Genomic DNA, 15,323 nt, shown 5'->3' on the forward strand with positions numbered 1-15,323 from the left:
GTTGTATTGCTTAGCAGTGGTTGTCTCCTAAAATGGAATATTTTATCCACATCTGCACAGTACTTCTTAATCTGTACTAAAAGGAAAGATGTGTTGCTATTTATTTCCTAAAACCAGCTTTGTGCATGTGTTTGCTAGAAATCAATGACTGTAAAAGAAAAGGCATTTTGTTCTTTTTGATCAAGATTCAGTGCCACCATTTGAAATCAGAAGTGCATCTTCATTTAAAAAGTCATGATATAGTGCCTGAATACCTTGAAAATATCATTAAACAAAATGTAACTGAAAGCTTTTAGGTGTAAAACTATTCTTGCTTTTAGTGTGACCGGAACCAGCTCATCCTTCAACAGACTCAAACCTTAGTTGAAAGAGCATTTGGCTTGGCATCACATGATGCAGAAATTGCTACAGAACTTGGTTATCAGATGATTTTACAAGAAAGAGTCAAAGAGGCTTTAAAATGGTATAAGACTGCTATGACACTTGATGAGACAAGTGTTTCTGCATTGACTGGTATGACCTGATACTTTTTCCTTTGCATATCTTTTTTTTTTAAGTCAAAAAGGGCATGGAGAAATCCTTTTCTTTGATCTGTTTATTGACTGTTGGTACAAGTAACACCTAGGGCACTAAAACAGAAAGATCAGTTGCCCCTGGCCATAACCCCCATCTACCTTAGAAGCTGGGGGAGGGTAAGTCCCCCCACGTCATGTGTCTGTGTTTTGCCATCTCGCTCACCCTCATTCAAATAGTGATTTCTGAGCTCTAGATAAGGAGGGTCACTTTAGCAATAGGTAGAGAATGAATAAAAATAATGATGATGTGGAAGCAAATCTTCCATGCTGTAGTATCACCTATCCCTGACCTGCAGTTAGTAGAGAACAGATGAAAGTAAAAATTACAACCTATGCTAAGAGAGAGTTTCTTTATTCCCCTTTAAGGAAATAATTTAAAATTTAAATAAGGCATTTGTTGATGTTACAAGTCTCCTTTCTCTTAGTAATTAATTTACTATTTTGAGTCATGCTGTGTGCTTTGATATCTGTGAAGATTGGATTTCACTTTTCCATTAATCTAATGCAATATTTTTGTGAGCCTCCAGTGTCTATAAAACCTTGTCTGTTTCCCCCCAGCTCCCCTTGTAAAATCCATCTCTATTCAGGTGTTCTTTTGCATGTGTCAGGGAAGATAGCATGTTGTAGAGTTTTCAGTCCTATGCAGCTCCTGCATCTTGTGAGGTCAGTGGGTTATTCATCTAAGCTCTTCTTTAGTCAAGCTACAGTTGCATGCTGGCTGTAGCCTAAACATCACACATGTTTGAGTGAGCGTGAACTTTGCTTATTTGCATCTTGTGTAAATCCACTAATTTCTGCAAAGTTGCATTGGCATCAGTGAATTAAGCAAAATAAGAAAAGCATACTGGGAATATCCTGGATTTTGTAATACATGATGAATTTGAAAGTTTGTAACACACTCAGTTTAAGTAACCTACATTACCCCAGATCAAGTGTAAGGAGTGTGCTGGTGGGGATAAAAGGAGAAAGAGTTTTCATGAAGGATAGTCATAGCTGTAGAAAATATATGTTGGGCTCTGTGTATAAATTCTGATTTATCATTACACATCTTGTTCTTGTATCCTTTTTCCCCTCTCCATTGTCATGTGAACAGTGGGTAGCGGTTATAAAGATGAGCCTGAAGTTAAATGTTTTATATTGTTACAGGAATTATCCGTTGTCAGCTAATAGAAGGACAGTTGGAAGATGCAGATCAGCAGTTGGAATTTCTTAATGAAATTCAACAAAGCATTGGGAAATCTGGGGTAGGAGATATCTTCCTTTACTGAAGTACTGTGATTCTAATTTGAAGTGGTGGCCCTGTTTAAAATAACTTTTCAACAGCCATTCTCTTTGAGGCAGAGCTTTCTTAATGAAGGGCCATAACTCTGAAATTTGCCTCTTTTGTTTTCCTCCTTTCCACCAGACAAGGGTAGCATGTTGGGCTTTGAGGCAAGGGCTGTATGTTTATTCAAACTCTTTCTGAGAATGTGCCTTCAATAGAGTGACAGGCTTTTTGTATTTTATTTGGACATCTTTCTTGTTGGTGGTTTTGACATTGACAAGTTACAATGTTTGTGTGTTGAAGGAGAATTATGGTTGCACTATGCAAACCTTTTTTGCATGCATTTTAATGATCATCTCTAAATGTTTTAATCATACTATGTGGCTGAATGTTACAAAATATTCCCAAGTATAGAATATAGAGTGCTAACTTTTTAGTTACTGCAGTGCTGGATGCTGCTACTACTGATAATAAATATAATAACACTAAAAAGTAATGCAAGTGATTGTTGCTGTAAAGTTGAAAATGTCCTGTTTGTTTTGTAGGAACTGTCTTTTTTGCGTGCAGTTCTAGCTATGAAGAAACATAAAAGACAGGAAGAGGTTATTCACTTTTTGAATGATGTTCTGGATACTCACTTTTCATCTTTGCATGGCTTACCTCTTGGTGTAGAGTACTTTGAAAAACTGAACCCTGATTTCTTGCTAGAAATTATTAGGGAATATCTAAATTTTTGCCCAACACAGGTAAAGTAATATTAGATTTCTTATCTCTCAGAACTGCTAAGTGTCTTATATTCCATTTTTTTAATTTCCTTTTACCAATTACAAATAAAAGGGATTTTTGATAACTACCCAAAATATAGAATTTAAATTATGAAAAACTATGTCCAAAACATGTTGCATGTCAATTGAAATAACCATAAATATACTTCTCATTCCCTTTATAGCAGTTTTATTTGAAGAAGGTTTGAGGATAAGTCCAAGATGACACAAATATATCTCTAATTATTTTATCAATAATCTGTTGACTAGGGGAATATAACACATGTAAATGAAGACTAAATAATGATCTCACCTACATACATACAAATTTTGTCTGGATGGGACAGTTTTCCTCATGTATGTCCTATGTGTACTAGTAAAACTGTAAAATCACATTTCTGCTTGCTGTTTATCTAGCCTGTGAATTAGTTTTCTTTGACTGAGGTTGCCATCCTGTTGTTCCTGGATGACAGCAATATTTAAGATTTTCCGTGTGTGTCTACATGTGCATCTTAAAGCACAAGAACCTATTTTACTGTGCATTAGAGCGTCACGTTAAAAACCATGCTAATACACTAATATACAGTAAAATTAGGCTTCTGCACATTAAGCATCACCTTAAAAAAAGCCTGCGCTTTTGCTACTGCACATTAGGGTAGCCTAATGTGCATTTATTTAGTACCTCACATTATAGGTACTACATTTAATGTACACTAGCAAAAGCGCATTAATGAACGTGTAGTCGCGCCCTCTAGGTACCATCAAAAATACGGTAGCGATCTTAACATTTGGAAGTTAAAATATTTTACTAAGTGCTATGTGGCAGGGCACTGTGTGTGCCTGCCACTTTAAGGGCCTGGAGCTGGCAGCCACCAGGTGCCTGATGAGGGCAGCCATTTTGGAGTCAAGGGCTGTCTATATGAACAGGGCAGTTTGGCTGCTGGAGGGCTGTTGAGATCTACATCTGGAGGTAAGGGAGGAGCTGTAGGGGATGGTCAGGAGGCTCCTGGCCGAGGGCATGACCTAAAACTGCACCCTGCCGGGAGTGGGTGGCCTGGTGGGGCTCCCAGTGGCGCGGGAGCCCCCAGGAAATGCCAGGCCAGTTACCACCCCAGTGAAAGGCGGGTCGGGGCGCCTTAATCCCTAGCCCCCACCACCGGGTGGGTAACCCCTGTGTTTGTGTGAAGGGCCCAGAGGGCAGACCCCTGGAGAGAGTGAGGGGCTAGAGACCCGACCTGAACAAGAGAGTACCCTCGACTGGTCCATGCTGGGGCCAGGACCAGGACAGTCAAAAGGGCCAGTGGCCCACTGCAAGGGATGCCCAAGAGCCGAGGGCCTGCTTTCCCGACTGGCCTGGAGGTGGGCCAGGGCTGGTAGCCAGAATGGAGGGATCGTGGAGGGGTCCTGTTAGGAGGATTCTGGGGCCCAGTGTGGGGCCCGGTGATGATGTGAACATCAAGATGCCATCTGCGAGGCTTGGGCTACGGTATAGGGGAGGAAAGGAGCCATAGAGAGCGCCCCCTGGCATCGGGGCACCAAAATGGGTAGCCTCCCGCTTAATTGACATCAATTAATTAATCAATTAACATCAAGGTGTGGCAGATGAGAAGGCGGGTGGTTGGCCCAAGAACAGGTGGGCGGGCCACAGAGATCGGCCCAAGTAGGCCCTCTGTTACATGCTATCAATAGAGTTTTTTGCAATATTCTCTTTTCTATCATAAAGCTGTTCCTTTTTTGAGTAAGAGTAACTATTTTAATTACCTCTGATATACAGTTCAGGGGGCTTCCAGCATACTGTGACAGTTAACTTTAGGTTAGTCCTATAATAATTAGCTTTGTATTATGTTAATGTCTTACAGCCACATTCAGATTGTATAGTAATGTAACTGCCCTACAACAGTTTAGAGCAGAATGAAAAGATGAAGTTAAAGTCCAAAAGAATAATGATAGTTGTAGCCTCTTACAGGACTACACAATGAGAACGATGGTGCAAACAAGAAATAAATCCATGTAAGCAGCATTTTTTATATGAAAAGATTGAATTTTTTATTTAAAAAAAAATCCCATTTTTCTGTGTGGACAGTTGGAGTATTGAAAAGGCAAGAAATTATTGTTACCCTGCAAACTATACTTAGAGCTGAAATTTTAAAATTTTAAATTGTTTTCTGAAACTTTAGCTGGTAGGGGTTGTTTTCCAGAAAAATATCATCAACAGCAATTCTGTCTCTGACTGTAAGAGAATCAAAGATGGATGAAAACTGGTGGCCAGACTACTTCTCCTACAAGAAAATCTCTAGGAAAGGAAAATGGCTGGCAACTACAGGGAGTTGCATCCTCCCTTGGAAAGGGAAGAGTCTATGAAGTTTAGTAAGGAAAAAAAGAGTCCAGTTTGTATAAGCCAGCCAGGTAGATGTTTTGTTTGTAGAGGATTTCTGCTTCTGTGCACCATAATTTCTAAGGAAGTCATTCAGCCATTAAAAGAATTCACTCCAGGCCCACACCTATGGGCATACACTTAAGCTGTTTTCTTGGGTGTGGCGGAGGCTGACGTTATACAGGGGAATAAATGCTGCTCTTTGTTTAATTTGTTAGATGTGTATTCTGCCGTATCCAAAAGGCTCAGAGCAACTTACAATAAGCAGACAAGTGCCAGATAGGATTCTCCAAACAATGCCCTAAAACCCAAGAACCCACATCCTCAACGACTGTCTCCCTGTCCCAACCCCTACAGAAACAGGTTTTAATGTGAACCCTTCGAAATAGTCTTTTAAACACCCTGAAACATCCAAATCCTTTACATAAACTAAGGAATTTGTGAGATAACCCAATACACCGTGACTTAGTACAGGTAACTGACAAATAAAGGTTAGTATTTTTATCTTGTGTATTCCATTATGGTACTAGGCCTATTTAAATTTAGGTGGAGTTTCCTAGTTTAATTGTGTAAAACCTGCAGGTGGTCATGCCTTGGAGCATGTTGCAGAGTCCGTACTCACATGGACAGTCATCCATGAACTAGAGGAGTTGGGGGGGCGGGGGAAGTACAGGCAATCTACCCTTCTCTCAACTTTCTATTCAATTTTAACTTTATGTACCCAACTTGTTATCACTGTTTGGAAACATCAGGTGCTGATGCCTTGGATTGAGTTTACATATGACCATATGATTCAGATTTCATTTTCTCCAGTTTTTTACTGACCTAGTCCCACTGATTCTGATGAAACACTCTGAATTTATTCCAAAATAGTGTAGAATTTGTCATCTTTTTATTTAAAATACATTGTACTATTTATTGTAGGTGACAGGTGTTCGTTTGTTTTTTTTTTTGTTTGGTGTTTTACTGTTTAGTTTCTAGAAATTTCTGCATAGGTTGAGTAGTATAATCTGTATTTTCTTTTTTGCTATTTCTTTTTTGCTGAGATCTTAAAATGAATTTCTCACTTGATCTGTTTTTATTTCTAGCCTGCAAGTCCAGGACAGCCTCCTTCACCACTTCTCAAGCAGTGTGCCTCAGTTCTTGAAACTGTAGTAAAAACAGTGCCAGGTCTCTTACAAGCTGTCTTTTTGATTGCAAAGGTGAAATATTTATCAGGTAATATGTATGTGTAGCACAATACAAATGTTTTTGTTTAAATTAATTCTTACATGTTAAAAAGGTAGACAATATTAAGTCTTTGCAATGAAATGAAAATAGTTTATGTCATATCTGAGTATTAGCTAATTTCTTGTATTTTATCTTTTTATGAAAATACAAAAGTACATATTTTCTTGGCCGTGTTTTTTCTATTACTGCAACTCCAGTTTGTTAAATGTACTTCTGGAAAGAGAGAAAGGTAGCATTGAATTCTACTAGAGGAACCCTCTTCAAGAGTTCAGGAAAACAGGTGTGGGAAAATGTAGCCTTTTCATCCCTGCATTGTGGTTTTGATTTGAGTTCTTAACAGCAGTAATTATAAATATTTAATATCTACTTTATGAGCTCATTCGTAACTTGTTAAATGTTCATATTTAGTAGCAGTATGCTTTGAAGTTTTAAAATGCAGACAAAATGGAAGATAGTTATCTGTAAAAATACTTGGATTGTAAATTATTTTTTGTTTTTATTTTTGCTGTTCTTGTTTAAATATATTAGGGGATATTGAAGCAGCTCACAGCAGCTTACAGCATTGCCTTGAACAGAATCCTTCTTATGCTGAAGCTCACCTACTTATGGCCCAGGTTTTTTTGGCCCAAAACAATTTTAAACTCTGTTCTCAGTCTCTGGAACTTTGTCTGAGCTACAATTTTGAGGTGAGTAAGACTGAATAAAAACACTCTAGTCTTTTAGTCAGCTATGCAACATTCGTAAGGTATCTTGAATAGGAAGGTGCATGCTTTTAATACTGAAACTCTTTTCCTAAGTATAGCATCTGTATCTTTGTGTCAGGTAAGTGACTTTAATTGCAAGTTTAATTGATGTGATGAGGTTCTTTGTATAAGGTATCAGAATGTTCTTGTAATATAAAGAAAGAAATAAGAAGGATTGTTTTCCCGTTTCTAATTCCTATATTACAAAGATCTAGAAAGAATTAATATTCTGATATGCTATGGTGTATTATATAAATAGGATTTGTAATCCTTAAGTGATCATGAAACAAAGATGTTAAAACTTGCATGAAATAATATGCAGGGTGGGCTAATTGGGTATTAATATTTTTTCCTGTTCCCTGGGAAGCAAAACTGGCAAATTTTGAAATCAGTGGGTGCTCTTCAGTGGTATTCCCTAATTTCACCTCTTGTGATACAGGGCTCTGGAAAGCAAGGTGCTAAGAACATTAATTCACTGAATTCAATTAAATTATTCACGTGCTTAAATTCAAGTTCTTTGCTGAATCAGGACTGGTGTATTTAGCATTTTGCAGGATTAAATCATGAAAAGAACCTTGGTTGCAAAACAGATGATAACAAAACATGTTTGTCCTTTGAAATTGTTCTTTAACTTCCCTTGTTTCACCAAGAATTGGTGTAGGGAAGCTAGATGCTAAATTCCCATTTAAAAGTGAATGCTGTGCCTGGAACTTTTGTACATTTATGCTCATAGCAGCCTTTTCTTTTATTATCCAAGCCGTCTATATAAGAGATGAGGTGAAAAAATGATAAAATGGGCTTGTGCATAAAGTAAACTGGCAGATTATCTATCCTATTAACTTATCCTAGAATGTGTCCATTTCTTTTGAAACTACCATGGTCGCCTACTGTAGTGTAGGTACACTTCAGGCTGGGAGAAACTTGGAAAATATCAGAAGCAAGCAGGTTTATTTTTAAATAATGGTCAAATGCCTGATTTGTCTTCCCTGGATCCTAGTTTTGATTCCATGAGATGCTTTTGTTCGGCATGTAGGTTTTTAATAAAAATGCATTTTTGTTCTTTTTTTTTTTTTTAAACATTAACTTTGCTTAATGACACAAAGACTACATTGTATAGACCACTGGGGACCAACCTTTTTTTGTCAGGCATGCCACAAATTAGCTTCGCATCTTCCCTGAGTGCCACTTCAATTCTTTTTCCTTACCTGCTCTGTTGCTTAACTTCCTGCTCCTTGTCTTGTACTCCCTGACTTAGTTGCTGTTCTGCTTTCTGCTCTCTGTCCTGTCTGCCACTTTGCTGCCTGTCCCTTCCCCAATCTACTGTGTGCCACACACAAAGGCTACACATGCCACTCATGACACCTCTGCCACAGATTGACCACCCCTGGTCTAAACCCAAGCATGACATGTCTGCTGCTGCTTCTCTCTAGATATAGCTTAAGGAAATAACAAAAAATATCATATATTTTCTTTGAAAATGAAATACCATTTTGTTTTAAAAAATAAATCAGAATATACAAATTGACTAATTTTATTATATTGCAGGTGAGGGAACACCCTTTATATCACTTAATTAAAGCACAGACACAGAAGAAGATGGGAGAAATATCAGAAGCTGTTAAGACCTTGCGAATGGCAAGAAGTTTACCTGGAATGAGGAGATCTTCAGCTTCCTCAAAATCAAAAGCAAAAAGAATTGAAATTGATGCATGTGACCGAGTGTCTGTTTTTCTTGAATTGGTAGATGCACATTGTTTGAATGGAGAACAGGTATGGCAATCAAGTTTAATAAGAGCTTGCTATATTCACTTATTTCATTAGAAAATCTACTCCTGAACTAGCCCAGTCCAAAAACGTTTTGGTTCATTATGGGGAAATATAAACTTGGGATCATGGCTGCATGGACATAAAAGATCTGAATGTATACTAATACATGCTTTAAAATCCTGAGGGGGAGCCCCCAAAGTCTTGGAATTCAGAATTTGTATATACTATTTTTCTTAGTGAAGATAATTTTGATAACTTATTCTTTTTTTTTTTTTTTTTTGAGTCTGCAGAGCCTGAAATGCTTCCTTCATTTTATCCTAACGAGGGTTAACTTTGAAGCTGATAAGCAATAAGCTAAGACTTACGTTGCTGTCATAGCTGTACTGAAAATACACATTATCTACTTAGTGTTGTTGGATTTTCAGTACCAGTTGGATTCTGGTATTCCATTTTTTTAAGGTATATTCCCTAGGAATAAACACTGGAGGTATACTCTTATGCATGGGACTATAATTACAAAAGTATTTGTTTATCTTTCTGATACTTGTGTACTTCACTTAAACATGAATACAGTTAAGTTTTTCCAGGTCAGATGTCTTAAAGTAAGCTACACATTTTCTCTAGTGGTCAGCCATTTATTTGGAAGGTAGCTCCCATTGGCTATAGTAACCATTTCAAAATCAACAAAAAACACTTATTTTATCCATTTACAGCATGAAGCTGCTAAAGTACTGCAAGATGCTATTAATGAATTCTCTGGCACACCTGAAGAACTGAGAGTTGTGATTGCTAATGCAGACCTGGCCCTTGCACAAGGAGATGTAGAACAAGCCTTGACCATGCTCCGAAATATTACACCTGAGCAACCTTACTTTGTACAAGCCAAAGAAAAAATGGCAGACATTTACCTTCAGTACAGAAAAGACAAGAAGTTATATGCAAGCTGCTATAGGTAAAAGTTAATGGTCTATATTCCATTGTTTTTCCATATGTTTTTTAAGCCATTTAAACCAGTGGCTGGCAACTGTTACAAGCTACAAGCTGGAACAACTGCTTTGGTTCAGTGCAGGATAAGTGGTTTCAGTGGTGCATAAGCAGTGGGGGGCTTTCCCTACTATCCAACTTGGGTGCAAGCACAACTTCCAAGGAGTAGAGAACTGTCCTGGGACTTGGCAGCTGGAAGCTATGTCCACGCTGCTGCCACTTCTTGCTGTTCCTCCCCCCACCCCCCTGCAGCTGCCCTCATCCCACAGCCTTGGGAGGGCAAGAAGAACCAATGGCAGCAAAGGCACAGCTGGAAGTTGCCTGGCCTTGATGTAGCTTTTCACTGCCTGTCTCCGGCACACATGCGGACTCAGACACAGACATAGCCTTCTAGCTCCACAGGCTAGAACTAGTGATTGATCTGGCTTGTGGGTCTTATGATGCATTCAGTCGAGTGCTGTGACGACAGAAGTAAACATCAGAATAAATGCTTCCTATATGAGTATTAAATTTTTAAACTAGAAACTTGTTCTGAATACTAATGAATATTTCAAGTTCTTAATTTTTTTAAATAGTTTGTTTATTTACTTGATGGATAAAAGGTTCAAAACTCCTGCATTTTTTTCTTATAGTAACTTTTACTAATGTTCAGCATGGATAGTTTGATAAAAGTAGAGATTTTTTTCATTTTACAATCCTCTTAATTGATGTATATTATATGTAATTGACTAAATATCCAAGATATTTAGGAAAATAAGCACATACATATTTTAAGTGATTTGTTATGAGTCTACCAAGTCAGCAGTTTAACTTTCATTCTTATGTGACATCTAGCAGTTACTATCCTGTTGCACCACAGTGACCTATACCATGCTTGAATAGATAGTTGGTTTATGCGTCTTGGGTTTTAGTTTCACACGATGCCATTCTCACAATATAAACTCTAGGATTTTGAGGATGGGCATACAAATTGACAAAAAGAACTGTGGTGCTATAGGTAACATATACTAATTGTGAGCACCTTAGGACTGCCCCTTTTCAAATAGTGTTTTCTCCTGTTTTAAGAATAAACTTTCCTTCCCTTTGCTAAGTCTTAGGGTGATTTGCTAAAAGAACCTGTCCCACATGAAATAGAAAATCTCACTTTCTTGCCTGCCTTCCTTTGTGAACTTGTTTTTTTCTCATGTAGAAATCTATCCCCATCAGCTTCCTGCTGCTCTTAGCTGTCCAACCTTGATTTTTTTATTTATTTATTTTTTGGATTGAGGAAAAGGGAAATGACTCAAAGTGTTTGCTGAATAACAAATGATTTATGGCTTGAGTCATGACTCCTGATGACTTGCAGTCCAGCTTACCTGCATGCTACTGACTGATCTTCCTTTCTGTTAGTTCACTTGCTTACCTGATCTCAAAGCAGCCAAGAAGCTTAGCTATGCAGAGAGAGCCACCTGGAAACTGGCTAGTCTCTTAAGGATTTATACAATAAGTTAAAAGACTACACAATATTACTATTAATGTGGTCCTCTGAGCCATGTTTGAGCTTCAGAATCACTCTCTGGTATTTGACATGTTGCTTGTTGGAGTCCGTGACGACTTGGAAGGACTTGAGCAAGTCGTTAAATGTAAAGTTGAGATCCTAGATGATGTTATGGGACATACTGCACAAAAACCTACACTAAAAAAAAAATATAGATATAGGTATAGATATATATCAAATACATAATCATTCTTTAAAATTTTACCCTCTCACTGTGTAAACAAACATTCAAGCAAGACCAATGCTTTTGAGGATGTGGTTAACAAATTATTTTATATTATTATTATTAATTATTATTGTCTGTGGCTACTGCATTGTCACCATAAAGAAATGCTACGATAACTAAGTTATATTTTGACAAATACTAGTTTCCAATAGAATTGAAGCTTTATAAATCCTGTTGTTTTGAACTTTTAGGTTTTATGTAGTAAGTTGTTCTGGTATATAAATTTACACCAGGATCTAGTACTTTATTTTTTTTAAATGCATAGGCTAAGTACATTTCCAAATTACATTTTTTAATTGTGTGTAAGCTTGTCTGTCCTTCATCAAATATATTTCTTATATTAATATGTTGTGTTTTATCATGAAGGTTCTCAGAGTAGTTTATAAACTGTCCTGAATGTGCAGAAATCTCATATCCCACAATGGGAATGGATGGTAGCAGATTGAACTGCCCAGCTACATCACAAAGCTATTTGGGAAAGGAAGAAAAGAAGCATACCATAGCCAGTTGAAACTTGAGAGTGAACTTAGGTAGGCAGAATATAACTAAATACCCAAACTGGAACTTAGCTAGGATTTAATGGAGCTGTTCCTGTAAGAACTGCCACAGATGTTATAACAACCTCAAGTGATCAGGAGGTCCCTTTTACATCAACTTCTACAGTATTATGGCTATAAAGAGTAAAGTAGTATACTTGCTCTGCCTTAACTTACTCACGGGTTTAAGTACCATGGGAAGAGTCTATTATTACACTTCTAAAAAGTGTCTGTGTAAGAACAGAATGCAAAATGAATAAAAGGATCAAAACTTTTGTTTTTATTCTATTTTTAAGTTTGTTGTAAGGAAAATGTCTTATGTAGAAAAGGGGTTACCAAGTTATGGCCCACTGAGGCACATCATACAGCTCACAGGGTTCCCCACAGGTCTAGAAATTAAAGCTGCTGTCATTCATCCTGCCACCAAATTTCCACACTTCTGAGGAGCCCCATGGGCCACCACTGTTATAGGACTTATAACTGAACTTGAAATTTAATTTCACAGTGACATGGACTTGAGCTACACACTGACTGTAGCCATGTTGCAACAGAGTAGCACTGGTGATTGAAAGAGAGAAGGGGTGGAAGAGGGACAGGGATCACCAAAGCAAAGGGAAATCTAGGAAGGAAACAAGAGTTGCTTTATAGGCTCAAAGATAAAAAGTTAGCTCTCTTCCTTTCTAGATATTGGGGGACAAAAATGCTTACAGGAAGGATAGAAATGTCTAGAAAAACATTCTGAAGTGGGGAGGAGGCAAAACTCAGTAAGCTAGGAATTGTAGTTTCCCATATGTTCTAATTATACTATAGGCCCATTAGTCTTACCTTGGTCCTGGGGAAGCTCTTTGAGAAAATTATCCAGGAGCACATCTGCGAGGGACCAGCAGGGGAGATTATGTTTAGGGTCAACCAACATGGGTTCATTAGAGGCAGGCCCTGTCAGACCAACCTGGTGGCCTTCTACGACCACGTCACAAAATCCTTGGATACAGGAGTTGTCTTTCTGGACTTTAGGAAGGTCTTTGACATTGTCTCTCACCCCATTCTCATTAAAAAGAGGCGACTGTGGTGTTGATGCCTACACAGTCAGATGGGTCGCAAATTGGCTGGAGGGCCACACCTAGAGAGTGGTGGTGGATGGGTCATTTTCAACCTGAAGGGACATGGGCAGTGGGGTTCCCCAGGGCTTGGTCCTTGGGCCCACACTGCTCAACATCTTCATTAGCAACTTGGACAAGGGGGTGAAAAGCATCTTGTTCAAATTTGCAGATGACACTAAGATGTGGGGAGAGGTGGGCATGCTAGAGGAGAGGGACAGGCTGCAACTAGATCTGGACAGGTTACAGGGGTGGGCGGATGAGAACAGGATGGGTTTCAATACTGACAAGTGCAGGGCACTGCACCTGGGGAGGAAGAATCAGCAGCATACCTACAGGCTGGGGAACTCTGTTCTCATCAGCTCAGAGGCAGAAAACGATCTTGGTGTCATTATTGATTCCAAAATGAACATGGGCCGCCAATGTGGGGACGCGGTCAGGAAGGCTAACTGCACCTTGTCATGCATCACAAGCAGGTCCAAGGAGGTGATTTTCCCTCTCTATGCGACGCTGGCCAGGTCACAGTTGGAGTACTGCATCCAGTTCTGGGTGCCGCACTTCAGGAGGGATGTGGACAGCATCAAGAGGGTCCAGAGGAGGGCCACTTGCATGATCAGGGGGCAGCAAGGCATGGCCTATGAGGAAAGGCTACAGGACCTGAACCTGTTCAGCCTCCACAAGAGAAGGCTGAGAGGGGATCTGGTGGCCATCTACAAACTGGCCAAGGGGGACCAGCAGACTATGGGAGAGTCCCTGTTCCCCCGAGCACTACCGGGAGTTACAAGGAATAACGGCCATAAGCTGACTGAGAGTAGGTTCAGGCTAGACATCAGGAGGCACTAATTCACAGTCAGGGCAGCTAGGAGCTGGAACCAACTTCCAAGGGAAGTGGTGCTCACTCTTACCCTGGGGGTCTTCCAATGGAGGCTAAACAATGACCTAGCCAGGGTCGTTTGACCCCAGCATTCTTTCTTGCCCATGGCAGGGGGTCAGACTTGATCTGCTCAGGTCCCTTCTGACCCTACCAACTATGAAACTACTGTTTTTAATTGATTTATCTATATTGGAAAATTTGATTCAGTAGGATGAAGGTAGTCCAGAAGAACTGTATTGTGGATGAGAAGTGGGGCTGATAACTATGTTGATAAATGGCAAAGAACCTACTTGGTTTCCTTTTTATTTAGTACTGAAATTAATTTTGTAAATATATGGAATTGTTTTTGTGCAAGCTCCCCTGAGGAAAAATGTACAAAAAATGGTTTGAGGCTTAGGGCTTTAGTTGAGTTTGGGCAGTCATTTATGTTTTATTAGAAATTTAATTTAGTGTAGGATTCTAGACAATACATTGGAGGGTGGTGGGTGAATTGCTTCTTTCTGGTTTCAGTAAAATGCAGACAAAAACAAGCCTCAAAGCTGTAAATTGTAACACAAGATCTCATTTCTCTCGCTCTCATTCTTACCACATGGGCTTTTAGGATGTTGAATTGGTGTAAGCCATTTGATCCAAGATAGCTGTTGTTCAAAAAAGTTTTGATCTGCAAAGATTAAAGCAGTCTTACTATATTTATTAACTATGCTTTGAAATACTGATGTTAGCAACTTTATAATTAACAAGATTGTCCTCTTTTTCAGAGATCTGGTAGAACAGTTGCCAAGTTCTCATACTTTTCTTCTTCTTGGTGATGCATACATGCATATTCAAGAGGTAAGTGTCTGCATCTTGAGAGATGAACAGAGTAGCTGAGTACTTGAATGTCAAATTAGCAGATTTTATGCTATTTACCATTCTAGTTCTATCAGTAGGGGTTTGGGAAGCAAAATACACTAAAAAAACCCCATAGGGCACGTCCACATGAGCGCACACATGCCTCTTTCCCTGCCTCAACCCCCTTTGAGGCAGGGCAACAGGCACATTCAGGAATGGAAAAATGTTACCCGTGCTGCAAACTCGCTGTGGGGGGAGAAAATTAGATATCCAGGGGTCTCAAAAAATCGAAGCTGAAAAAAGAGGCGCAAGGCACGGTCCAGGACTGTGCCCTGAGGCAACCAGAGGCTGGGTCCTCCATGGAGACGCTCTGGCTGCCAAAGCATCTCTGTAGTTGGCCCCTTGCCCTGGTGCTGAAATATGCGGCCAGCCAGGCCACATGTTTCAGCACCAGGGCTCTGGTGCCGGTGAGTAAGGGGTTGGGGGGGCTGGAGGAGCGGAGAGGGGACCATGGGAGGGGG

The 15,323-nt window shown here is 39.3% G+C and overlaps 1 protein-coding gene across 2 annotated transcripts in view; it reads left to right on the forward strand.

The window, feature by feature from the left end:
- TTC21B (tetratricopeptide repeat domain 21B) overlaps nucleotides 1-15,323 on the forward strand; it is a 70,520-nt gene that overhangs the window by 14,815 nt on the left and 40,382 nt on the right. Inside the window, exons 8-14 of one of the 2 annotated variants that reach the window (XM_025210957.1) lie at nucleotides 321-513; nucleotides 1,722-1,819; nucleotides 6,066-6,195; nucleotides 6,736-6,893; nucleotides 8,496-8,720; nucleotides 9,431-9,669; nucleotides 14,730-14,802. In XM_025210957.1, coding sequence (XP_025066742.1) covers nucleotides 321-513; nucleotides 1,722-1,819; nucleotides 6,066-6,195; nucleotides 6,736-6,893; nucleotides 8,496-8,720; nucleotides 9,431-9,669; nucleotides 14,730-14,802 — 1,116 coding nt within the window. The remainder of the gene's footprint in view (nucleotides 1-320; nucleotides 514-1,721; nucleotides 1,820-6,065; nucleotides 6,196-6,735; nucleotides 6,894-8,495; nucleotides 8,721-9,430; nucleotides 9,670-14,729; nucleotides 14,803-15,323) is intronic. The other variant, XM_025210958.1, reaches the window with a different exon arrangement.

This window comes from Alligator sinensis, unplaced genomic scaffold (genome assembly GCF_000455745.1).
Source record: "Alligator sinensis unplaced genomic scaffold, ASM45574v1 scaffold738_1, whole genome shotgun sequence".
Taxonomy (NCBI): Eukaryota; Metazoa; Chordata; order Crocodylia; family Alligatoridae; genus Alligator; species Alligator sinensis.